The following is a 27,020-nucleotide window of genomic DNA, read 5'->3' on the forward strand; positions in this document are numbered from 1 at the left end:
ATCATGGGGCTGGAGAAGATCAGCCCCTAGCTGTCACTTCTGAGCTGCCTTCCATCTCTGATCTGGAGCCCAGAGGGGCAGGCGACCTGTCGTCTGGATCATGGTGGGGCATCATTGGGTCACTTTTGGTGTGAGTCTCACAGCTCAGTCCAAGGCAGGCCAGGAGCTTTGTAGTCCTCAGGGGGGTGGGCCATGTGCTTGGTCTTATGTCTCTTCCTAAGTCTTAATCTGGGTCGCATTAGCCCAGTCGGGGAAATGATCCAAGTCAAATATGGCCCGTCCCCAGGTGTTGACTGCCAAAAACACACACAAGATTCCAATTACGTTCATCATTATTCCTGCTTTCACCTGGAAGAAAATGAGAACGGTCTGAGCCAGCACCCTCAGGTCTGCTGTGCTGTCAGGACCAGGCCGAAGTGGGTTCTGGGAACTAAAGTGGTGGACGGAGGGCCCCGATGTCCCTGTGCCAGCCTCTGGGCTCCCCCACCCCCAGAACAAGCAACTTCATGTCCACTAAGTGTCCCTGCTGCTCAGAGCATCCTTGGGAAGGAGGCAGGACAGACGGGTTCTCAGTGCCCATTGAATGCCTTGGAAAGTGGCCTTAGGGAGGTGACAGGAGGCAACAGCCACTCGGAGAGGGTAGCAGAGCCTGGGCTGTGGCTCTAGGTCCTGTGCTCACCTAGTGCTCATCCTCCAAAGATGTGTGACCCTCGCCAGCTCTTTCTGATGCCTGCTTTTCTACTTTTCTAATGCTTGCTAACTATTGCCTTGGCACCTATTGTGGGCTTTTTACTGGAGGCTGGAGGCAGGTTTGGAACCCATGGTTTCTGGGTCCAGGAAGTTCCAGAGATACTGGGCGGGGGCTCCACAATAACCTACAACTGACTGGTTCCAGGTAGAGGCCTTGCTTCTGGCTCCCCCGGGGCTCACGCATTCGCCTCTTCCCAGACTCAGACCTGCCAAGCTGCCCTTCTCCCATTAAAGGCCACACAGCTCTTCCTGGGATTGCATTTGCTTCCTCTCTCCCTCGCTGCCTCTACCTCTTCAGGCAAGTCTCTGGCTGCCTTGAGCATCTCCTCTGAGTGTAAGCCCAGCTCCAGACCCTGACTTTCCTCAAGGCTCTTACAAGCCTGTGAAGGCCATCACTGGCCACGTGGTCCCTCACTCCCACCCCTTGCAAGCACTCAGCCAGGTGCCCTGGTGCCTGTGCAGGCTTCTCCACTGGAGACAGAACAGCCTGTGATGTTTTTCATCCTCTCAAAAAAGAGCAAAAGCTGCATCATAAGTGCAGATGAGAATTATGGGTCTGGATCTTCTGTGGTGGACCTTCTGTGGTATTCCCAGGTCACGTGGCATCCTTTCAAAGCTCACACGTCATTTATAAACGGGTATCCCTTATACCACTAGCATCATGATCCCACAGGAGTAAATAAAAGCAGCGGTGTTACCATGTCAGAAACCTTGAGGTGTCCATAGGCAAACACGATGGCATTGGGTGGTGTGGCCACAGGCAGCATGAAGGCAAAGGACGCGCTCAGGGTGCAGGGGATCATGACGTATAGCGGATGGAGGCCAATGGAACGAGACTGCAGAAACACAGCACAGCAGCTCACAGCACAGAACAGAACATCTCCCGAGGTCGCGGCTCCAGTGTTCCCAGAAGGCGCCAGCTAAATACCAACCTCTGTGCCTTTGGCCAGTTCCTGTCTTTTGCCACTTCTCTGGCTGACAACACCACTGGACACTGAGGCTGAATGCAGAGGCTGCCTCCCTGGGAGGCTTGTTGAGCCCCCTCATTCTTTCAGCCCCTGCTAGAGACCGTGCAAGGTCCCTAGACTGCACTGAATCTCCCAATGTGACATGCACGTGTCTGCCTGCCTGCCGCTGAGAGAACACACAGGACAGGGACCAAGTCTCCTCACCTACGTACGCATCTATGGATGCCCGCGCTTTGGTACACATTTGGGATCATTTTGCACCTGGAATTAGGTATCAACCCTTTTTATGCTGCATTTAAAAAATCCAGCTGCCCCTTACAGCACAGGAGTAGGCATTCATCAGTAATTATTAAATGAACTGAGTGATATAATTTATGGTATCTATGAAAATGAAACTTTTGTAAATACATATGGTAAAATGCTCATTGTTACAATGTAATAGCAAAACATAGGAAACAGACTCAATGGCCATCAACAGCAGGATGGTTAAAATATGGTTTATACAAATAATGGAATAATAGGCAACTATAAAGAAGATTTTAGCTGGCATGGTGTTACAAACCTGAAACCTCAGTACTTGAGAGGCTGAGACAGGAGGATTGCAGGTTTGAGGCCAACCTCAGCAATTTAGCAAGGTCTCCGCAACTTAGTGAGACCCTGTTTCAAAATAAAAATAAGAAAACTGGCTTTGGTGGCACATGCTTGTAGTCCCAGTACTTGGGAGGCTGAGACAGGAAGATCTCAGATTCAAAGACAGCCTCAGCAAGTAGTGAGACTCTTATCAACCTAGCAAGACCCTATTTCAAAATAAAAAATAAAATATAGGGCTGAGAGTGTAGTTTGGAGGTAGAAAGTTTCTGGGTTCAATCCCCAGTACCAATAAAAATAAAAAATAAAATAGGACTGGGGTGTAGCTCACAGGTAGAATATCCCTGGTTCAATCCCCAGTATCACCAAAAAGTTATATATGTGTGTGTTCATATATTTGTATGGGCACATGTGTGAGTGCATACACGTACATGCTTGCACACACATGCTTGCACATGCATACTTGCACACATATATGGAAAAATCTCTATGCCTATGGTTAGATATAAAAAATAAAATATAGCCAGGCATGGTGGCGTACACTTGTAATCCCCGCGCTTGGGAGGCGGAGACAGGAGGATCAGGCAGGTTCGAAGCCAGCCTCGCTGGTTTAAGAGACCCTGTTTCCAAATAAAAATATAAATAGGTCTGAGAGTGTAGCCCGGAGGTAGAAGGGTTTCCAGGAACCCCAATACCACTAAAAACAAACAAACACATAAATAAATAAATGATATATAATATATTCATAGATTATCCTATTTGTTTGAAAAGAATGTGTGTGAGCCAAGTGTGGTGGTGCACACCTATAACCCCAGGACTTGGAAGGTTAAGACAGGAGGATCACAGGTTCAAGGACAGCCTCAGCCACTTAATGAAGCCCTCATCCACTTAGTAAGACTCTGTTTCCAAGTAAAAACTAAAAAAACAGGTCTGGCTGGGGGTGTAGCCTACAGGTGGGATGCCCCTGGGTCCCATCCCCAGTACCACCAAGAAAAAAGTCTGTCGGGCAGTGGTGGTGCATGCCTCTAATCCCGGTACTTGGGAGGCTAAGACAGGAAGATCACAGGTTTATGGCCAGCCTCAGCAATTTAGTGAGGCCTTCCACAACTTAGCAAGACCCTGTTTCAAAACAAAAAATAAAAGCCAGGCATGGTGACACTTGTAATCCCAGTACTTGGAAGGCTGAGACAGGAGGATCCCAGGGTCAAGGACAGCCTCAGCAAATAGTGAAACTCTAATTAACCTAGCAAGACTGTTTCAAAGTAACAATAAAATGGGACTGGAGGTGTAGCTCAGAGGTAGAATGTTCCCTGGATCCAATCCCTAGCACCACACACACAATAACAACAACAACAACAACATGTACATGTGGGCAGCTCTGATTATTTTCCTGAGACATAGTCCCAGTAGTGAATTGCCAAGCAAAGGGGTATGAGCAGGGTTAAGACTGTGGCTGTCCTAGGAAGCTCTCTCTGGGAAGCTGTGCCCTGCACACCCAGAACACTGAAGTCCCGGGCAGGCCAGGCGTTCCCTCCTCCATGGCTCATTCTCCCTGGCTTTGGGTAGCACATGGCTCCTGGAGCCCTCCTTCCTCTGCCACCCAGCAGGACGACCACCACCTTTCCCTTTCCACAGGTGGCTTTCCAGTAAGGACCATAAGGAGCCTTGTAGGCAGTTCTGGAAAATCTTACTTAGGACTTCTGGTCCTAGAAGATCTTGTTTTTAAAGGATCCTGCTACCACCTCTGGTTATCTGGATGGTATCACTGATGTTCACAGCAAGGGCTGCAGGTACAAAGCCAGGGCTCAGCTCGGGAAAGGAGGCAGCCCCACTCCATGCCCAGCATCCAAAGGCCCCTTCTCCTCCTCTCTTCTCCCCATTGTCACCTTCTTCTCTCCATCCTCCTCCTCCTCTCCCTCTCCTCTTTCCTCTGTCTCCTCTTTTCCTCCGTTCTCCTCCTCCTCCTCTTCTCTTCCTCTCCTCTTTCCTCCTCCTCCTCCTCCTCCTCCTCCTCCTCCTCCTCCTTCTCCTCCTCCCTCTCCTCCCCCTCTCCCTCCTTTTCTCCCTCTATATCTGTCTGCGAAGCTTGCTCCAGAAAGAGAAGATGAACACCTCCTCCAAGGCCTCCTCCTGGGGGCCCCTGAGGCAGTGGTATTCCCAGGCGTGCTCCACAGTTCTCCTGCATGGCTGTACAACATACTCAGTCATCATGGCACTGGCCCCACCTCCTGGGCACCATTTCTGTCTCCCCAGCTTGAAAAACCATCCAGTTAGATTTATAATGTAAACTTTGGCACTGGGTATGGTGCCACATACCTATAATCCCAGCAACTCAGGAGGCTGAGACAGGGATCACAAATTTGATGCCAGACTTGGCAACTTTATTTTTAATTTTTTTTTTTTTTTTTTGCGGGTCTGGGGATGGAACCCAGGGGCATTCGACCTCCGAGCTACACCCCCTGCCCTATTTTTTATTCTTTATTTTGAAACCGAGTCTCACTGAGTTGCAGAGGGCCTCACTAATTAGCTGAGGTTGTCTGCAAACCGTGATCCTCCGATCTCAGCTTCCCAAATGCTGGGATTACAAGCGTGCGCCACCACACCCGGCTAACTTTATTTTTAATTTTGAGACCTGTCTCAAAATTAAAAATAAATAAATAGCTCAGTAGCAGGATGTAGCTCAGAATGCTTGCTTAGTATTTTTTGTTTGTTTGTTTGTTTGTTTGTTTGGTGGTACTGGGGTTCCTGGAAGCCCTTCTACCTCCGGGCTACACTCCCAGACCTATTTTATACTTTTTTTATTTTTGGAAACAGGGTCTCTTAAGCCAGCACAGCTGGCTTCGAACCTGCGCGATCCTCCTGTCTCCGCCTCCCAAGCACGGGGTTTACGAGCGTGCGCCACCACGCCCGGCTGCTTGCTTAGTATACACAAGTCTCTGGATTGCATCCCTGAGGCTGAAAATAAAAAGTTTGAGTGCCTGGTCCATGCTTGGTGCTTTGGTCAGCAGGGTGTGTGGGCCTCAACACCAACACGGTCAAGGGCACTCAGTCCACATCAGAGCCAGGACCACACCAGGTCCCATGCCTGGCCAGGCTCTGGGCCCTGATTTCACCACCTCTCTAGGGACCCAGGACGTGATACCCAGTTGGTGGATCCCTGTGCCGGGATTCCCCTTCGCACCGGGGCTACTTACCATGGAAGCAAAGATGGGCAGGAACAGGGTGGTGGTGGCCACGTTGCTTGTACACTCGGTGCACACAGCGACCAGCAGGGATAGGACCAAGGTGATGACTGCCGGGGACACTATTTGCAAGGGCTCCATCTGCTTCCCCATCCACTCGGAGAGCCCGGAGGCCTGGCAAACATGGGAGCGCAGTCACCTCTGGGGTGCCGGCTGACAGCTCCTCCTCCACTGCCAATTCAGTTTTGTACACACCCCACAAGTGACCTCACCCCCTGTGACTTTCATCTTCATCCTCACTATCCTAGCGCCCAGACCTTTACTTCCAGCCCAGGTGGTCTGCCATCTGGATTTAAACATTCACATGCTTTCTAGAAATTTCCATCCAGATGTCCTGTGAGCGCATTAGGCTCAATGTTCCCAGCCTGAATTCCTCCTCTTTGGCTTGGAATCTGCTTCTTCCCCTGGGCTCCCCAGCCTGCTGAATGGACTCACCCTTCACTGCTGTACAACCCAGAAGGTCTCTGTCCCTTCCTTACAACCAGTCAGTCACCAAATTACCCCAAACATCTCACATGAATCCTCTCAGTCATGCACAGTTCTTGAAGTTTCAGAGAATTATTTGGGCCAGAAATCGGGAGTAACACTTTAGGGCTTTGGGCTGAGAAGAGATTGTCTGGGGAGAGAATGAGGAGTAAGCAGAGAAGAGGCTCAGGGGACACTCACAGTTCAGGGAGAAGAGAGAAGTCAGCCCAAGACTGTGCAGGGTGGTGTCGAGGAGAGAGCAGTCCGCAAGACGCTGGTGTCTGGGGTCCTCCGACCCCTGCCTGCCCCACGCCTCCACCTCAGACATCCGGGTGATCTCCCTGGTCTCTACGCTTCACCACCGTGTCTGCTCCGGCTATTCTGAATTCAAGGCCCTCAGAACAAAGGCTTCCCTGGCCTCACTAGCCTCGTCTGCGCCTCAGCTCAATACCTCATGCTTGGCCCCTGGGGCATGCATCACTTCTTCCTGAAATGGCCTCAAAAGCAGGGACTATGTCCCAATCTCCTCCACATCCCTGTGCCTGGCCTAACCCTGGAAACATAATAGAAATGGATGATGAATAAAAATAGGATAGATGGAGAAATGGTAGAGAGATGTCTAGGTGGATGGATTTGCTTATCCAATGTGTGTGTGTGTGTGTGTGTGTGTGTGTGTGTGTGTGTAAGGCCAAGTGCAGTAGCACAGGTCTAGGCCTGTAATCTCAGTATTTGAGAGGCCGACACAGGAGAATCTCAGGTCCATGGCCATCCTTAGCAACTTAGTGAGACCTTTAGCAACTTAGACCCTATTTTAAAATAAAACGTTAAAAGGGCTGGTGGTGTAATTTAGCAGTAGAATGCCTCTGGGTTCAATCCCCAGTACCACACACAAAAAAAAATTGGCTGGGGATATAGCTTAATGGTAGGGCTCCTGCCTAGCATGCACACGGCTAGCATCACCAGGTGTGTGTGTGTGTGTGTGTGTGTGTGTGTGTGTGTGTGTGTTTTCTATTATATTCTGTTCCCTGAAGATGGAAGGATGGAGAGATGAAGGATAATAGCACCAAGTTAGTTTATCCCTCCCTGTGGCTTGTTTCTTCCCAAGAGGGAAGAAAAAAGGTAGAGAAAGGTACGTTTGGGAGTATTTTTCTCTCCCCTTACACTGTTACACAGTTAGCTAGAGAAAAATGTCTGAAATCTGAAAACTGTCAATGTGGAGTTCAGCAAGTAGGAAAACTAAGGAAATGGTGAAAGAATGTCTTTATTCATGAGGACTTGAAAGAAAGCTTGCCCTAGGGTAAATGTAAGCAGAGATCATTATTACCAGACCCCAAAGGGGACCAAAGAGTGTCCTCAGCCTCTCCCAGCCGAGATCACTTAGCCACCCTTGGGAGCAACCCCCTGGGCGCACATTCTCCCCTCTGGGAACTATTTGTGGTACAAGGTTCTTAGATGATAAGACAGAGTCTTGCCCTCAAGGAATGCGAAGTTCAGTGGAGAGACAGACACAGAAACCCAGGTGCGTGGGGAGGAGCAGAGAAGGGGGCAAGTCAGCCAGGGGCCACCCTCCTGGCGGGGGGGGGGGGGGGCAGAGGGCCTGGGGCCGCTGGAGAAATCACCTCACATCCTTTAGCCAGAGCGAATCCGCCCCCAAGCAGCAGCACAATGCCCCATGGCACTTTCTCCTGGGTCACCTTCCAATCCAGCAGGGCTGGTGGGTAGAATGAAACTTTCCTATCTAAGAAGAAAAAGCAAACACACGTGCATCACAGAGTAGACGTAATCAAGGGGAGTTAAGCCAAGAAGAATAATGAGGCACCAGCTCAGCTCTGTAAATTAGCTAACATTTATAATTATTGTACCTGTTGCTGGTAAAGCCACTATATGCTCTGCTGACGGCATTATAGATTGGGGCAACTTTTTTGTGAAGCAATTTGGCTAGGCATTCTAAAAGCCGTTAAGATATTTATAGTCTTTTATCCCAGCAATATCACTGTTAGGAATTTATCCTAAATAAAAAATACCCTAAAGGAAAATCTATATACAACAAAATATTAATTTATAATAATGAAAAAGTTGACGTAGCCAAAATGCTCCATAGCAGAAGAATGGTTACGGCCCCTCCATGCAATATATAACACTGTTATTAGAGAAAAAAATTATTTTGTGTGTATGGTACTAGGAACTGAACCCGGGGGCATTCTACCTCTGTGTTACATCACCAGCCTCATTTTATTTTATTTTTTTAATTTTGAACTGGGGTCTCACTAGGTTGATGAGAGTCTCTCTACTTGCAGAGGCTATCATTGAATCTGTGATCTTGTCTCACCCTCCCAAGTACTGGGATTCCAGGCCAGTATTACCATGCTGGGCTAGAGAAAGTAAATTTGAAGGTAGTGATAATAGTGGGAAATGTTTGTAGTGTAATCTCAAGTAAAAACAGAATAAAAAAAAAAAACAACTAGGGTTCAAATGCCATGCTATGATTAAACAACATAACATATGGATACATTAACATATATTAATGTTAATTATATGTATGTTAATAACATATATATTAACAAAGACAAGGAGGAAGAAAGAAAAATTACTGATGCCATTATGGAAAATTGGAACACTTTCTGTCCCTCTTTTAATGTAAATAAGATTTCAAGACAGACATGGTGGTGCACACCTATAATCCCAGTACTTGGGAGGCCAAGATAAGAGGATCACAGATTCAAGGCCAGCCTCAGAAATTTAGGGAAACCCTTAGCAACTTAGCACCCTGTTTCAAAATAAAAATTGAAAAGAGCCGGGGGTATATCTCAGAGACAGAAATGTCCCTGGTTCAGTCCCAGCACCACAAAAAATACATACATAAGATTTCAAGTGTTTAAAAAGAAAAAGAATCGGGCACAGCGCATGCCTGTAATACCCGTGCTTGGGAGGCTGAAACAAGAGGATTGCAGGTTCAAGGCCAGCCTCAGCAACTTAGTGAGATCCTGTTTCAAAATAAACATAAAGCCGGGCGTAGTGGCACACGCTTGTAATCCCCATGCTTGGGAGGCTGAGACAGGAGGATCACGCAGGTTCGAAGCCAGCCTCTGCTGACTTAAGAGACCCTGTTTCCAAATAATAAATATAAAATAGGTCTGGGAGTGTAGCCTGGAGGTAGAAGGCCCCTGGGTTCCATCCCCAGTACCACCAAAAAATATAAATAAAAATAAAATAGGGCTGGAGTATAGCTCAGAGGTAAAATGACCATGGGTTCAACCCCTAGTACCAAAAGAAAGAAAGCAAAAGAGAAGAGATTCTGCTCTAATGCCACTATTGGCTTAAAAACCGCCGTCTCCCCAGGGTTTGTAATGTGGCCAGTCTTCTTCAACAGGACACGTTTTTCCTCCCCTCCCCCAGGCCCAGGGCCCATCCTATGGGGATCCTTGGCTGCCCAGCACAGGAGCCTTACCTTCCTCAGTCTGGCTGCTGAAGTTGAACTTGGGCTTCTGCGAAGGCACAATGAACAGCAAGACGGCCACGAACATGGCCACGGTGGCGTCAGAGGCATACCTCGGGAGGGAAGAGCATGTAGGTATTTGGCCCAGCAAACCTGTCCTAACTCGGTCAATTCTCTGTCTAAAGGCTCCTACACAAAGAAACAGGCTCCACTGGGGATGAAAACTGGAGCCCCAAAGCCAAGGCTGAGGCAGCATGGGAGACTGAGTCCTGGCTGGAAACCAACCAAGATGCTCACATGCTTGGCCACCCACCTGGGGCGAGCCTTGGTGGCCCACTTCCCTCTCTCAGCCTACATCACCCTTTGAACTTTGTGACTTCGTCGCCCAGGTTCTTTAGAATTCTGGGCTCAACAGGGTGGCCACGGGGACTTTGACACTACTCAAGGTGACCAAAATGGAACTGCTAGCTTCAGGCAGCCATCTCCCTGCCCATGCCTCCTGCGTGGGGGAGCATGGGCAGTACATGCAAGTGTCTAGTACATGCAAGTGTCTCAGCCTTTCTTCCCTACTGACATGGGAGCCAGGAGAGAAAACACACAGATCCCCTTTTGCCAAGTCTCTGCTTGAGAAGCTTGTAGGCCTCCGGATGTGAAGAAAAACAAGAAAGAAAGATGTCAGAGCAGAGACTCAGAAGCCAGAGCTCTAGCAGACAGGCATCAAGCCCAGTAACCTCTCTGGACCGGGGCTCCGGCCACTCGGCCCCGCCACCCCGGCATTTTCTGTCCAACCCATTGAGGTAGGAGAGGATGTTACAGAAACAAGCTCATGTGTGGTTTCATCGTGAAGACAGATGAGAAAGAATTGAGTCCTGAGATCTACAGCGTGTTCTCTAGAACCCAGATTCAGAATGAAGGCTCAAACCCAAACCTGCCTCTTGCCACCTGTCACTGAGAACAGCAGCGTTCAGGGCTGTTCAGGAAGAAGGAGGGAGTTGCCAGGGGCTCCCGCCAAACTTACTTTGTTTTGCCTTCCACCCAGGCAAGTGACAGCCAGCCAGGCATGAAGCCGGGGTCGCGGGAGAACCACAGGACGATCAGCAGGAGGAAGCAGAGGAGGACGCTGGTCTCAGCAAAGGAGAAGGGTCCAAGCTTCTGGTACTCCTCCCGAAGCACGCTGTAGGCAGCCTTCTCCTTATTCCTCTCTAAGACACAGCTGCAGGACTTTCTTAGGCTGGAGAATGCAAAGATGAGAAAAGGCAGGGCAGAAGGCCGGGAGCAGCACTGTCCCTCTCCCCTCTGCCTTTCATCTGCCTCCAAGGATGTCACGGGAAGGTCTGCCGAGAGGTAGATCTGCGAGCTCCCAGAGCAGTCCCAAGGGGTGCTCTAGAGCTGAGGGTGGCTCCTGGAGGAGGCCTGACATGGCACAGATGAATGGTCCCAGCCAGGTCTCCGGTTCAGCAGACAGAAAAGGAGAGGAGGGCCAGGGCACGAGAAGCCACGCAGAACAGAAGGGAGCAGGCGGGAGGAACATCCCACAGAAATAAGCAGAACTGATGTTGTCACTAGTGAAGGGGACCTGGAAGGCATCTGGTCACCTGGAGACTGGCTGCCCCAAGGTCACCTGGGGGAAGATCACAAGAAGTCCTGGAGCCTGCTCCATGAGATGGGACCAGGGGTCCCTCACAGTTTCCTCAAACTCTCTTCCTCCCACTGTGGCCAGTAGATGCCTCCAATGGTTTTAGGGTGCCAGCTTCCACCAGCAAGGTGGCTCTGGAGGGCACAGAAAGCAAGGAGCCAACCCAACAGATGGGCCAGGCAGGAGCAGGGTGGGCTCTTGCCTTTCTCGGGGGTGGGAGGTGTAGGGAGGGGCTTTGTGAGAGCCTGGAGTTGGCAAGAAGGAAGTAAGCCGAGCTCTAGGATGGCCCATCGGCAGATGGACCTGGTAGGGTGTTCTGCGGGCCCTCCCCTAGGGTAGTGTTGGCATGAGGGGGCAGGAAGAAGGAGGGAGTTGCAGAGGAGGTATGGAAGGTAACTCAGCTGTGGGGAGGGGACAGCTGGGGCCGCTGGTGTGGGGGACACAGGCCCATGTCCTGCTGACTGTCATTCTGGAGGGGGTAGGCAATGCCAAGAGCACTGTCCTTAGAAAACCTTCCCTGCGAGAGTCCTCCTGGAGCCTAAGACACAACCCACTGGACAGCGAGGGTCGATGCAGTAGGTGCTGATTCCCAAAAGCCAGCGCTGGCTGCAGACCACCTTTGGGAGCATGAGGCCCATGCCAGTGATGGTCACTGCATCGAGCCATGGCGCCCCAGGGTGCTCAGGGTCAGAAAAGGAGGAGACAGTGAGGGGCTCTCAGGTCTGTACAACCAGGCAGGCTCTCAGGCCCTGTGCCGAGGGATCGTGGGTGTGAGGGTGACTCAGTGGGCATAGGCGCCCTGGGCCTGGGCAAAGCACCTCCGGTGTGTGGCCTTTGCCATGATGCACTGTGGCAGGCTTGGCTGGAACGTGCTGCAGATTCAAGGAGAGGAGGAGGGCTCCTTGAGGCCCCTCAGCCTCCACATAGCAGGGGCAGGGAGAGCCCTCAGGAGGAACACCCATCTCTCTGTCAGGAGATGAACCTAGTTGGGACAGTTGGGTGCCAGCCAGCAGTAACAACCCGTGTTGCTCCTGGCAGCCCTGGGTGGGAGTCTGTGGCCCGCTTGGCTGAATGTAACTTAGGAAGCCACCATGAACTCAAGACACGACTTTTCTGGATGAGGCTAGAGGCCGAGACCTTGACATTGTTCTCTAGAGCCAACCAAATGACGAACTCGAGGAGATAAGATGCGATGGACAGTAGAGGTGTTTCCTGCAGTGGGGACAATGTGCTCCCTGGCCTTGGGTGATGAGGTCCAGGGGGCCATGGAGGAAAACAGGAATCATCAAGAATGCAGCAGGATGTGGCCTGGGCAAAAGCCCTGTTTCTGTCCTTCCAGCTAAGCACGAAAAGCTGTCCTCTACCTTCTAGACCTGGAAGAGAAGCTAGGCTGTGAGTCAGGCTTGGCTCCCTCTGTTCCACATCCAAGCTAGAACAGTACGTGGCATTGGAGACAGAGACTACCGGAAGGGACAGGACGCAGCCCTGCTCCTCCCCCACCAGCAGGCTCCGGAAGTCCTGTCACCGCCTGGCAGATGCACTCCAAGTTCTCAGATGGTCCAGGGAGCTGATGGAGGTCACATCAGGCTGGCGGAACCGCAGCTTCAGGATCTCAGCTGAGTTTTCAGGGACCTGGTGTCCATCTCCTCTGCTAGCTGGGAGACTGTCAGTGTCCCTGTGGGCTCAGTGCCAGGCCAGCTCCTTCTCCTTACCGGGCTGGCCCTCAGGCTATAGGGAACCTGCGGCCATACACATGCTCCTGACACCTGGCAGTCCTGGCCCAGCAGCAGTAACCTTGGCCTCCCCAGCACTGGATGTAGGGCCGTAGGCTGAGGACACAGGCTCTGGAGCCAAGCCTAAGTTCCAACCTCAGGCCTCCTGCTTCTCTGCTAGAGTGGCCATTTAACCTCTCCAAGCCTGGTTACTTATAAACTGGCAATAATAGTAGTACCTATTTCATGGGTTGTTGTGAAGATTAATCAGATTAAATTCATAAATGTAGAGTACTTAAAATATGTCTGGCACATAATAGGTACTTAATACATGTTGGTTATTGTTTCATTTTGTTTTGTTTTGTTTTGGTACTAGGGATTGAAGCCAGGGTCATTCTACTTCTAAGCTACATCCCCAGCCCTTTTTATTTCTTATTTTGAATAGGGTCTTGCTAAGTTGCTGATGGTTTTGCTAGGTTGCTAAGGCTGGCCTCAAACCTGTGATTCTCCTGTCTCAGCCTCCCAAATTCTGAGATTAGAGGCATGCCATACCATGCCTGGGGCCATTATTATGTGTTACTCATTATTATTTCTATTGCCCCAAAGGACACACAGATGCCCACCTGCGCCTGCATGAGGGAACCAGATCCCAACAAGCCTGCGGAAGCGTGTGACCCAACCAGCTGGACTTTGGTCCTGGCACAAATTCCAGAAGCCGTGCAAAGAGCTGCTGTCAAAGCCGAGCTGCACAGGCAGGCAGCCATGGGGGCAGCTTCCCTTCCACCCAGGGTGGGGGCAGGTCCTGGACCAGGGACAGGGTGGGTGGCACAGGAGCTCTGTATTCCTGTTACAATCACTATTATGACTGTTTCCACCATGTGTCGATACTACTTTTCTCTTCTTTTTTGCTTTCTCTTTCTTTCTTTTTATTTTATTTTATTTATATACTGGGGGCATTCTACCACTGAATAACACTCCACCCTTTTAATATTTATTTATTTATTTATTTTTGTGGTACTGAGGCTGGAACCGAGGAGCATTCTACTAAGCTACACCCCCAGTCCAATTTGATTTTATTTTTATTTTTGAAGCAGGGTCTCGCTAGGTTGATGAGAATCTCAGTACTTGCTGAGGCTGGCTATGAACCTGCAATCTTCTTCTCTCAGCCTCCCAAGTACTGAGATTACAAGTGTGAGCAACCACTACCAGCTTATTTTTGTTTTTTGAAATACGGGCTTGCTAAATCGCTGAGGTTGGCCTCAAACCTGCAAAATCGCCTGTGTCAGCCCCCTAAGTACTGGAATCCCAGGCATTCACCACCACACCTGGCTTGTAGAGATCTTTATTTCATTCTCTCTCTCTTTTCTTTTCTTTTCTTTTTTTTTTTTTTTTTTTTGTACTGGAGAATTAAACCCAGGGCCATTCTACCTCTGTGCTACACCCTCAGTCTGTGTGTGTGTGTGTGTGTGTGTGTGTGTGTGTTCATTACTGGGAATGGAACCCAGGGGCATTCTACCTCCAAGCTACACCCCCAGCCCCATTTTTCATTCCTTATTTTGAAACAAGGTCTCACTAAGTTTCTGAGGGCCCTGCTAAATTTCTCCTTTAGCAGAAAAGAGAAAAACACCTCATTTTCCCCACTAAATCACAGGTTTCCACAGGCACTTTAGCCTGTGCACTTGAATTTTCTTCCTTCTAGTCATATATGCATCTGTGTTTTACCCACTCGGCTCCCTATGAGTTGAGGCACAACCGACCCTTTCTTAGTTCCCAGCAGAGTACTTTTCATTTTAGGGTGACACCATCACCTTTGCACCATTGACCACAGTGTGTCTTTTCTTTACTTTTTTTCCTCCTTTCCTTCTTTCTTTCTTCTTCCTTCCTTCCTTCTTTTTTATCTCTCTTTCTTTTGTGTGTGTGGTCTAGGAATTGAACATTCTACCTCCGAGCTACACTCCTAGCTCTATTTTAGCTTTATACTGAAACAGGGTCTCACCAGGTTGATGAAAGTTTCACTATTTGCTGAGGCTATCCTAGAACTTGCGATCCTCCTGTCTCAGCCTCCTAAAAACAAGAGCCGAAGGCCGGGCGTGGTGGCGCACGCTTGTAATCCCAGCGCTTGGGAGGCTGAGACAGGAGGATCACACAGGTTCGAAGCCAGCCTCAGCTACTTACTGAGGCTTTCAGCAACTTAGTGAGACCCTGTTTTCAAATAAAGTATAAAATAGGACTTGAGAGTAAAGCCCGGAGGTAGAAAAGCCCCTGGGTTCCACCCCCAGTACCACACACACACACACACACACACACACACACACAGCCGGGTGCAGTGGTTCACCCTTGTAATCCTAGTACTTGGGAGGCTGAGACGGGAGGATCGCAGGTTCATGACCAGCTTCAGCTACTTAGTGAGGCTCTCTGCAACTCAGTGAGAACTTGTTCTAAACTAAAGAATGAAAAATAGACCTAAGGATGTAGTTGAAGGTAGACTGCCCTGGGTTCAAGTTCCAGTACCGCAATAAATAAATGAATAAAATAAGTTGGGTGCAATGGCACATGCCTGTAATCCCAGTACTTTGAAAGCTGAGCTAGAAAGATCACTGGTTTGAAGCCATCCTCAGCAACTTAGCAACTTAGCTAGACCCTGTTTCAAAATACAGAAATAACTTTGATACATTTGTTTATGTACCTCCTGCGTGTTTTTTTTTTTTTTTTTTTTTTTTTTTTTGTGGTACTGGGGGTGGAACCCAGAGGCTTTCTACCTCCGGGCTATACTCCCAGACCTTTTTTTTACATTTTATTTGGAAACAGGTCTCACTAAGTTGCTGAGAGCCTCACTGAGTAGCTGAGGCTGGCTTCGAACCCGTGCGATCCTCCTGTCTCAGCCTCCCAAGTGCTGGGATTACAAGCGTGTGCTGGGATTACAAGCGTGCGCCACCACGCCCAGTTACCTCCTGAGTTTTAAAGAGGCTCCATCCTCCCCTATTCCATACCCTCTGATTGGTCACCTTAGTTGCTTCACTATAGGGCCCTTTCTATAGCTCGACCTCTTCCTGCTGCCCCTTTCCTCCTAGTTATTGCTGATTAGGGGAAGCATCTGGTTTTTATTTCCTGCGATATTTCTCTGTGCATGCCGCGTTGCAAGTACCGATCCCACCTGGATGAGGGCTAGTTGGATGATGTGTGCTTGTATATCCTCTCAAGTCTTGTACTCCAATGTGACTGATATATGACTACAATGCACCAATTAAAAATAAAATAAAATGGAAAAAATTGACATACAAAAAAAATAAAAAACAAAAAATAAAAAAACAAAATACAGAAATAAAACAAAAATAAAAGGACTAGGATGTAGCTCAGAGGTAGAATATCCCTGGGTTCAAAAGACTTGCTTAGGTATTTTTCTCCTTCACTACATGTTACGGTTTCTGTCCAAAGTCTAGACGTTTCAAGAGTGACTCTGGGTGAACTTGACAGTGTGCTGGGAAGAAGAAAGTAAGCTCTCTAGGACCTGCACTCTGCTGGGAACCCCTCGGGCACTCGGTTAAGGCGTGGGTTTGGATGGTGACCTGGCCTACTGGACTCATGCAGCCAAGTGAAAAGTTCGTCCAGCACTGTTAACTTGGCACATGGGGACAAGTTTCTCTTAATTACTTTAGCCCATGTTGATGGCACACTTGCTCTTTTTCCTTGGGTCAGAAGCCATGCTGGGTGCAGAGGTCAGAGGCCCTGGAAGAGTTCACGGTCAAGGAGAAGGGGTGACACTGGAACTCAAAGACGGTAGCCAGCGATAGCTCAGAGGAGGGCAAGTCATTCTGAGACGGGATGGGGGCGAGGGAATGTCAGGGAAGTAACATTTGAGGGCTGGATCCAGGACTATTCTACCTCTGAGCTTTACCCTTAGCCCTTTTTATTTTGAAACAGGGTCTCGCTAAGTTGCTGAGGCTTGCCTTAAACCTGCACTCCTCCTGTCTCAGCCTCCCAGGTACCGGAATTGGTGTGCGCCACCACACCTGGATAGAAATGGCATTTGGACCGGTCTTGAAGACTGAGGAGGTGAGCAGATGGGAAAGCTAAGAAATGGTCTTCTAAGCAGAGGGAACAGCCTGGGGTTGGTGGAAACAGGACAGCCGGCAAGAGACTGGAAAATAGGCAGGGGCCAAAGGACTCGCAGGCTGACCAGAGGCTGAGGGACTTCCTACAGGGGCACGCAGGCGCGGATGCTGTCCTGTGAGTCGTTGGTACTTACTTGCACTTCATGTAAATGTACTTCAGCCACAACCAGGAGAGCAGCAGCATGATCAGCATGTTGGGGAAGGCAAAGCCAAACCAAGAGGCAAAGTTCAAGAGGTCTTTGCTCCCCGGAAACATCCTGAAAGGAGAGACACTGGCCTACACCTCAGCCCAGGTGCTGAGCGGAGGGAGCAGGCAGGGCCCTAGGCTAGAGGCTGAGCAATAGCTGGACCCAGGAAGGTGGCCACAATCCAGTGTCCTGTCCTCCCAGGGTCCAGCCACCCAAACACTGCCCGTAGGCCTTATACTCTAATCACGCAGAGACCTCAGAGCACAGCCACAGCTCAAGTCCAGGCTAGTGGATGACCGACAGACCCAGCTGAGGATCTCAAGAAAGAGATGGCCCCCCTCTAGAAAAGTGCACCTTTGTACACACACACCCATAATTTGGCTGACAGTTTGGGGAGAGGGCCTACGGGTGCCTTGAAACCCTTTGGAGGGGATTTCAACAGAATTTCCCATGGTGGGACTGAAAGATGTTTCCCAGAGCCTGCCTTCTGGCCCAGGCCCTGCCCCCAGCCCAGGCCCTTTCCTAGCCCAGGCCTCTGCTAGCCCCAGGGCTGTCCACTTTAACTTAAGCGTGTCAAATCAGACACAATTTCTCTACGCTACCCAGACAGGCTGCTTTTCCCAGAGGAGTTTCAGGGAGAACCCTAAGATATCATTAGAGAAAACACTCCCAGGATCAGAACTGTCTGGTTCTGGAAGCTCCTGGTGCCGTCCTGCTGGGCGGCAGGGCTGTCCTCTCCAGTCCCAGCTCCTGCACCAGCTCTTCCCACCCCTCCCACAGCTCCTGCCTTAGCAGAATGCACACCATCTTATGTTTGTTCCTAACCACGGTAGTGTGTACGTATCCAGGTTTACAAGACCCACCTGGAGCTCCCTGGCACCTGGCACCCCTGCACACCTTGAGAACCATGGCAGGACCCAAGCTTCTCTCTCGTGCTCCCAGCCCCACTCACAGCAAGGCCCGTCACAGACATGGGATCCTCGCTGTCTGCGCCCCTTTGTGGCCAAGGCTAAAACATTCCAAATTACCTGGGGCCTCACATGGGGTGTATCATCTCCGGGACCATAAGTGGGACTAACAGCCTCAGGCCAAGCCACTTTGCCTGTGTGAGCTCAAATCCCTGAGCCCAAGGAAGGAAGGTGGGACCCGCCCAGGCCAGCAGCAACCTTGGCCGTTCGCTCCCTTGGCAGCAGGTCCCCACTCCCTGAATGCTTCCGAGTGGGTGCCAAGGTGCCAGGATACAGAGGCCGGATGGGGCACATCTTCCCACCCCTGCCAGCCTCCCAGCTCCAGGACCCAGCCAAGGAGGAGGGAGAGGCGAGCAGGCTCCGTCCCCCACCCCCAGGGCCACCTTCGTCTCTGAAAGTCTGGCCATAACTCACTCTTGCATCTGGCCCAGCAGTACCACGTTGGGTCCCGTCCCGGTCAGGGTGGCCGTGCCCCCGATGCTGGCTGCATAGCACACGCACAGATTCATGGCTTTGGACATGTTTCTCCTGCACTGGTCCTCCTGCTTTTCCAGGGCGGAGTCTTCAAAACTCACTTCATTCCCTGCAGTGGACGCAGCAGTGTTAGCTGATCAGTCACAGGAAGGGCACACACCCAGCCAACACCAGTGCCTGCCTCTGCTGCTCACGTTAGGTTGGGGACAGCTCACCTGCAGCCTGGTCCCTCCATATGCATTGCTCAGCCTCCAGCCAGGGTCTAGTCAGGCTCCACCTGCCTCCCTCACCACTTCCCCTGCTTTCCCTAAGACTCTTCCACGCTTTTGCCAAATACAGCAGCTGAAGACACAGGTCTCTCTTTGCTGGCTCCTTGCATCCAGGTACACACACACCCATCCCTAACACCTGTCCTCCTAGCAAGCTCTCTTTTGTGAGCCCCCTCAGCATCTAGCATACGCCAGCCTATTTGTGCCTTCCTGCGGAGACCCAGAAGAGCTTGAAGTCAGTGTGCTAGTCACCTCTTACCCCAGGGCCTCACCCAGGGTCTGCCAGTCAGGCAGCCGTGAGTGCCCCTGGGCAGGGTCCTGGGGTGGGCAGGCAAAGCGCAAAGCAGATGCTCTCTTGTGTTTTCTGAGCTCTGCACCTAACAGGAAGCAAACGCAGGACGTGGCCCAAGACCTGTGACCCTGCTCAATGTCAGGAAGGCCAAAGGGTGAGGAGCACCTACAAGGTGTTCAGAAGATGCCCCTAGTGAATAACTGAATAAAAACGTATTGAATTCTTTTGTGTATGTGTATGGTACTGGAGATTGAACCCAGGGGCATCCTATATCTAAGCTACAATCCTAGCCTGATTTTTTTTTATTTTTTTTGCAATACTAGATAGAGATTGAACCCAAACACATTCTACCTCTGAGCTAAACCCCCGGTCCTAGCTTTCATTGTTTATTCTTTTGTTTGTTCGTTTGTTTGTTTTTGGTACTAGAAATTGAACCCAGAGACATTCTACCTCCAAGCTATACCTCCAGCCTGATTTTATTTCTTATTTGGAAACAGGGTCTCACTAAATTGCTGAAAGCCTCACGTACTTGCCATGCCTGATTTTGAACCTGTGATCCTCCTGCTTCAGCCTCCTAAGTACTGGGATTATAAGTGTGTATCCAATGGAATTTTACTCAGCCATCAAAAAAAACTCAATTACATCATTTTCAGGGAAATGGATGGAACTGGAGGACATTATGCTAAGTGAGATTAGTCAGTCACAAAAAATAAGAAATCAGATGCTTTCTCTAATATGTGAGAGTTAGAAAGAAATGGGTCGTAGGAGGAACTCTAGATGAAAAAGGAAATCCTATAGAGGAGAAAACAAGACAACCTCAAGGAGGAGAAAGGAGGGGGGAAGAGGAAAATCTCTAAAACACACAATGTACTTAAACATATCGAAGTCAACCACTAAGCCAAGCAAGGGAAGGAGGGACGGGGAGGGAATGGGGTGGGAATTGGGTAGGGGTTAAATCAGCGATGTGTACATGTTTGTACACACAAGTTTTTTTACCCCAATATGATGTTTGAATATAATGCACCAATTTAAAAAATTAAATAGAAAAAAAAGTGTGTATCACCACACTCAGCTAGGATTCAACTTATATACAATAATCATATTCTTAAAATTTATGAAAACAGTGTTTCCTAATTTTCCCCCCTGTGCATGTGTAAAGACCAGCTGCAGGGAGCGAGGAGGGAGAAGGAGTTGACTAAAAAGTGTGGGGTGGAGGGGAAGGCGGCTACAGCGGCCCTTGCGGTGACCTGGCCCGGGTCCGCCTGGCAGCTCGCTGGCCTTGTCCTTGTCCGCCAGCTCCAGCGTCTCTGGGCTGGTCTTGCTGGCTGTTCTCGTGACCTTTATCTGCTGCAGCATGGCCTCCACGATCGGCACCATCATGGCAGTGGTGGCCGTGTTGCTGATCCACATGGACAGGAAGGCCGTGACACTCATAAAGCCCAGCATCAGCCTGCAGGGGACAGGTGGGAGAAAGACCAGTGGACCCCCCGCTCTGCACCCCCACATCCCAGGGATCCCCGGGGGCTGGGTCCACCCCTGCGCGCCAGCTCAAGACAAGGTGTTCCAAGAGGGGTCACTGCGAAGTGCCTCCCTCTTTCCCTCCTTCCCTGCTTCCTTCCCTTCCTTTCTCCCTCTCTTCCTGCTACCCCTCTCTCCTAAACATTAAGAAGGACACTCTGTTGGCTACTGGGGCCAGCAAGAAGTCCTAGGCCCAGCCGTGGTTTTAAGCACAGCTGTCCAAAGGGTGCCAACTCAATGTGGAGTTTGCCCTAGAGCAGCCCGATGTATGGCAGCCTCAGCTTCCCGCGTGTATGAAGGAGAGCCCCAGTGTCCCGGACCTGCCTCTCCTCTCCTCGATGAGTAAGGGCTATGCAGCACCAGCCTGCGGCAGTGGAGAGAGCTAGGTTGGGCCTGAGAAATGTGGCCTGCCTCGCAGCTGCCCCTACCCACACCACCTCTGCCATGTGCAGCCCCGCCTCCTCTACTCAGCAGTGTCTCAAGTCAAACAGTGTTTGGAAAACATGCTCCCTTTTTTATAACACCCCACCTTTCACTGCTGCACCTGTCCTGCCTCCTCTCCACTTGGATACCTTGCTCCTTGGGTTCCTTCAGAAGCTGCTCAGATAACATCCCTCCTCTGTGGCTGCCCAGAGTGCAAGGGAGGTATTTACTGGCCACACCAGGGGTTCAGAGGACACCTTCTCATGTCTGCTTTCTCTTTAGGCTGCAGGAGGCACAGGACCCGATTCTCCCCACGGCTGAGTGCTCCCTCTGCCCGGGCTAGGAGCAGAAGGCTCTCAGGGAGAGCTGGCTGGGGAGCTCTGCTGCTCTGGATCCCCGGGTCCCTCTACAGTCAAGCCTCCTCAGCTACTGAAGAAGGGACCCAGGGGTTGTATGACACCAAGGTTCAAGCTGACATCCGTACAGGTTGGTCTCACAGACCCACTGAAATAGCCTGGAATTCAGGCTCGTAGGAGGTGACAAGCAGTCTCAAAAGTCCCATGGCTTCCATGCGAAGTTCTAAGGCACCAAGGAGACCTCTGCATATTGGCACGGCTCGATCCACCCTCCATTCAACTTGTTCCAGGGGAACCTCTGGAACCTGCAGACTCTTGCTGGCCAGTCTTCTCTGGCTGCTCACACCTGCTACCGGCACGCAGGCGCCTGGCCTCCCAGCTAAGAGTGAGCCTGCCACACCCAGGTCAGCGCTGGCTGGCCCTCTGCCACACGCCAGCTCCCCAGCCCTGGGGCCCCGGAAAGCCAGAGAGAGACGCATAATTACCGTGTGGGCTTGGCCCCCACGCAGAGCAGCGTGCGCAGGGCAATCCTCTTGTGAAGGTTCCAGCGCTCCACAGCCACGGCCACTATGAGGCTGCCCAGGAACAGCATGTTGGTGTCCTTCATGTACTGGATACACACCTGGGGGCAGCACAGAGGGTCTGTCAGGGCTGGCCCGGGGCCATCCAAACCCCCAGAGACAGGCAAGAAGGCTACATCCTGATTTCAGAGACAGCTTTGAGTGGTGTGTCTCCACCAGGGACGATCCATCAAGGGGACTTATCAAGTCACCCCCTCCCGGGCCTAGGCAGCTCAGAGAAGGGGTTGGAAAGGACAGGGTGCCCAGGAGAACCTGGGTCTGCTCACCTGCTTGGAGTCCAGTATATTAAAGAGTGGAAAGAGCACGACGGGCAAGAGGGAGGTGATAGCCACCGGGATGACATCCGAGCACCAGTAAACGGCCATGATGATGATGATGTAGGCACACCTGACAAACTGAGGAGACAGCCCTGAGGCCCAGCGGACCCCACTTCCCATCCCGCAGTGAGGGGAGACAGCGGCAAGGTTCCCTCAGACGGTGTGGGATCTATCACAGAAGACTTCCCAGCTGCCCTGCCTCTCCCATTCTCAGTTGTGTGGTCCCAGGCAAGTCCTTTCATCTTTTCAAACCTTTGATTAGTCACCTCTTGAAAGGAAGAATAAGAACAGGAAGACAAGAAAGAGAAGGATGAAGAAGGAGGAGAAGGACACGGGATGGAAGGAGGGAGACAGAAGAGAAGGAGACAGAGACACAGGAAGGGGACAAGAAAAAGCATTTTTAATGACCTGCTCTAAGAATTACACACAACCACTTTGCAAAGAAAATGTGCAGTTCTTCCCCAATTCTGCAAATTGATGGCAATTATTGTTGGGCAAGCTGGTGCATGCCTATAATCCTAGTACTTGGGAGGCTGAGACGGGAGAATTGCAAGCCCAGCCTCAGCAACTTAGTGAGACCCTGTTTCAAAATAAATAAATAAATTAATTAATTAATTAATTAATAAATGAATGAATGGCTGGGCATGGTGGTGCACGCTTGTAATCCCCGCACTTGGGAGGCAGAGACAGGAGGATCGCACAGGTTCGAAGCCAGCCGTGCGCGCTGGCTTAGGAGACCCTGTTTCCAAATAAAAATGTAAAAATAGGTCTGGGAGTGTAGCCCGGAGGTAGAAGGGCTTCCAGGAACCCCAGTACCACCAAAAATAAACAAACAAACAAATAAATAATTAAATAAATAAATAAAGGCCAGAGTGTATCTCAGAGGTAGAATGCACCTGGGTTCTTTCAACCCTACCTTCTTTTCTCAATATCCTATCATAGCCATTGTTTCCTATGGCTACATGAGCTTCATATTGAAGCTCATAAAAGTGTTCATTCACTTCATAAAAGTGTGAGCATTCCACAAGTTTCACAAATGGCTTCTTCGCAGCTGCATAGTATAAACGTGGTTTCTTCTCTGCCCTCAAAAGCAAGCTATGGGCACACTGCTCTATCTGCTCACCTATTTTTGTTCTTTGGAGAGGCTCCCTGGAGTGCAGCCTCAAATTCCCCATCTCTGGTCCTAACTTTTCTCTCAAAGGGCTTGCTCCCAGTCACCCTGTTCCCAGAAATGCACCTGTAAATCAGCTCATCCAGAAACCGCCAGCACTGAATGTTTCCCACTGTTTCGGTTCCATCTTTGTTTTAGTACAATTGGGCCTGGGCGTGTGGCTCAGTGTTAGAGCCCTGAGTTCAATCCTCAGTATGAAAGAAGGAAGAAAGGAAGGAAGGAAAGAGGGAAAGAAGGAAGAAAGGAAGGAAGGAAGGAAGAAGATAGGTTTTGGGGGAATTGGTGGTACTGGGGGTAGAACACAGGGGCTTTCTACCTCCAGGCTACACTCCCAGACCTATTTTATACTTATTTGGAAACAGGGTCTCACTAAGTTGCTGAGAGCCTCACTAAGTAGCTGAGGCTGGCTTCGAACCTGCGCGATCCTCCTGTCTCAGCCTCCCAAGCATGGGGATTACAAGCATGCGCCACCACGCCCAGCTAGATGGTAGGCGTTTTCATCAGCATCTTTCTCATTACAAAGGTCTCCAGTTGTATTATTTATATTTAATTCTGTGCAAATTGTCTAATCACATCTCTTAGCCACGTAGCCACTATGATCTTAGCTCTGGAGTACGACAGAACTGGGTTCTGGGTTCTGATGCAAACACTTGCTGCTCTTGGTTCTCACTCGTTATAGGACTTGGAATAAGTCAGTTGATCACCCTGGCCTTTCATCTCACTGCCTATTAAAATGTGGATAACAGCCGGGCGTGGTGGTGCACTCTTGTAATCCCAGAGCTGGGGAGGCTGAGACAGGAGGATCGCACAGGTTCTAAGCCAGCCTCAGTTACTTAGTGAGGCTCTCAGAACTTAGTGAGACCCTGTTTCCAAATAAAATATAAAATAGGTCTGTGAGAAGCCGGGCGTGGTGATGCACTCTTGTAATCCCCGCGCTTGGGAGGCTGAGACAGGAGGATTGCACAGGTTCTAAGCCAGCCTCAGTTACTTAGTGAGGCTCTCAGCAACTTAGTGAGACCCTGTTTCCAAATAAAATATAAAATAGGTCTGGGATAAAAACCCAGAGGTAGCAAAGCCCTTGGATTCCACCCCCAGTACCACACACACAAAAAGATTATAGATAATAATACCTACATCCCTGGGCTGTTGTCTGTTTCATGGACATTCTTATAATAATTATTATTCATTATCCAGACTCTTCCCTCTCCTTCCTTCCAGCCCCCTCCAATTAAGTCTGTCCCCAAGATGTGTGGCTTCTCGCTCCTATTCTCAGGCCTCATCCACGCTTCTGCCATTATCCCATTATATAAAAATTATATTAGGCATTAGACAAGAATTAAACTAGAGTTACTCAGGCTAAGGTTTCGTATCATCAAACCCAAACCAAGTTGTTATCTGATCTTCTGAGGAATCAAGAGAGACAGGTAACAGCCAAATTTCCCGAATAGGCCAGTTACAGTCTGCACACAACTAATGATGTTCCTTGACTTTTTTTTTTTTTTTTTTTTTTTTTTGTGTGTGTGTGTGTGTGTGTGGCACTGGGGATTGAATCCAGGGGCATTCTACCTCTGAACTACACTTTCAGTCCCATCCTAATTTGATTTCTTATTTGGAAACAGGGTTTCACCAAGTTGCAGAGGGCCTCGCTAAGTTGCTGGGGCTGATTTTGAACCTTCTATCCTCCTATGTCAGCCTCTCAAGTATTGAGATTCCAAGCAAGCACCACCACACCCAGCTGCTTTATTTCTTACAAAACAACCTGAAGTTAACCAATTGGTTATTTATTGATTATTCTGCCTTTCTGTCCCCCCCCCTTACAAAAAAACCTGTCACTGAAATGACCAATCATGTCTTCATTTTTTGTTTTTGATTTTTTTTTCTTTAGCCCATTTTCTGTCTGAAAAACCAACCTTTCTTTTTTCTTTTTTTCTGTTCTGGGGATTGAACCCAGGGAGACTCTACCTCTGAGCTACATCCCAGCCCTTATTATTGTTTATTCTGAGAGAGGGTCTTGATAAATTTCCCAGCTTTAAATTTGTGATCCTCCTGCCTCAGCCTCCCTCCCTGGTAGCTACGATATGTGCTGCTATGCCTGGACAAAACCAACAGCCTATCAGAGCCCTCATATTATTTATAGAATGAAATGTTGCCAGATTCTAAGCTCAAAAACAAAGTCAATTTAAACTAGAACTGGGCATGGGGGCGCAAGTTTGTAATCCTAGCACTTGGGAGGCTGAGACAGGAGGATTGCAGGTTTGTGGCCAGCCTCAGTTACTTAGGGAAACCCTCTGCAACTTAGTGAGACCCTGTTTAAAAACAAAGAGTGAAAAATAGGGCTGGGGGTGTAGCTCAGAGGTAGAATGCCCTCAGTACCACAAAAAAAACTTTAAATTTATGATCATTTTATTTATTTACTTATTTATTTTGGTACTAGAAGTTGAACCCCCAGAGGTATTCTATCCCTGAGCTATTCTCCCCAGCTCTTTTTATTTTGAACAGAGTCTAATTGCTGAGTTTGGCTTCGAATCTGTGATCTTCCCGTCTCAGCCTCCCAAGTACTGGGATTATAGGCCTGTGCCACCAGGCCTTGCAGGCTGTCTTCTAATTTGATCTATTTCCACCAACCCACTTTGTCCTCCCTCATTCTATTTTGCATATATGATCACACCGTCCCCTTCTTTAAAAGCCTCTGTTGCCTCAGGACCAAACCTGAATTTCTTAGCAGGATTTGCAAGGTCCCCGCCTGCCCCTCCCCCCACTCACTCACACAGTCTCCAGGCGCCCAAGGTGCTGGCAGTAACAAGGTTTTTCCCTGGGCCTGGAGTGAGGATGGGTTCGGCTCAGCTCGATTCCTCCTGGTCGCCACTCCCTCACCCACCCCCACCCCCACCCCGCTCCCTGGGTGGGGGGCTTCTGCTCCCAGCAATCAGCAGCACGGATTGTCCTTGTTTCTTCCACTTTTTTTTTTTTTCAACAGTACTAGGGATTGAACTCAGGGGCATTCTACCTCTGAGCTAACCCCCCAGCCCTATATTTTATTCCTTATTTTGAAACAGGGTCTCACCAAGTTGTGGAGGGTCTAAGTAGCTGAGGCTGGCATTGAACCTGCGATCCCGTCTCGGCCTCCCAAGTACTGGGATTACAAGTGTGCACCACCACGACCAGCTTCTTCCACTTTCTCTTTGTAGCACCAGCACCAGGATAAGGGCACAGATGGTCTTTGCAGATTCACTCTGTCCTCAGCACCCTGCTCAGGTTCAACGCTCTCAGAATGCTCAGCAAGTGCATGGTCAAGGAATCCACCAGCACCGTCCGAGCAGATCTAGAATCGCATTGCTGAGAAAAGTCACATCCGTACACTACTGCTATTTGGAAACATGGTCTTGCTAAGTTGCTGAGGCTTGCTTGAACCTGAGATCCACCTGTGTCAGCCTCTAAAGTACTGGAATTACAGGGATGTACCACCATGCCTGGATATCATTTATAACCTGGCTTCTAACTGCACCACTATTCTGCCTTTAGTCCATGGCTCCCAAGCAGATTGGTCTTGCTGG

The 27,020-nt window shown here is 49.8% G+C and overlaps 1 protein-coding gene across 4 annotated transcripts in view; it reads right to left on the reverse strand.

Moving 5' to 3' along the window:
• Nucleotides 1–216: 216 nt before the first annotated feature.
• Nucleotides 217–27,020, reverse strand: part of SLC13A5 (solute carrier family 13 member 5) — a gene marked incomplete at both ends in the record, with an annotated part of 30,464 nt that continues 3,660 nt past the window's right edge. Inside the window, 11 exons of one of the 4 annotated variants that reach the window (XM_080713273.1) lie at nt 217–348; nt 1,449–1,586; nt 5,501–5,662; nt 7,633–7,751; nt 9,462–9,562; nt 10,468–10,680; nt 17,044–17,166; nt 18,480–18,648; nt 20,363–20,499; nt 21,883–22,019; nt 22,245–22,373. In XM_080713273.1, the coding sequence (XP_080569399.1) occupies nt 217–348; nt 1,449–1,586; nt 5,501–5,662; nt 7,633–7,751; nt 9,462–9,562; nt 10,468–10,680; nt 17,044–17,166; nt 18,480–18,648; nt 20,363–20,499; nt 21,883–22,019; nt 22,245–22,373 (1,560 nt within the window). Of the gene's footprint in view, nt 349–1,448; nt 1,587–5,500; nt 5,663–7,632; nt 7,752–9,461; nt 9,563–10,467; nt 10,681–17,043; nt 17,167–18,479; nt 18,649–20,362; nt 20,551–21,882; nt 22,020–22,244; nt 22,374–27,020 lie in introns of all 4 variants that reach the window. The other 3 variants (XM_080713272.1, XM_080713274.1, XM_080713275.1) reach the window with 3 other exon arrangements.

Source organism: Muscardinus avellanarius (genome assembly GCF_963383645.1).
Source record: "Muscardinus avellanarius genome assembly, chromosome: 16".
NCBI lineage: Eukaryota > Metazoa > Chordata > Mammalia > Rodentia > Gliridae > Muscardinus > Muscardinus avellanarius.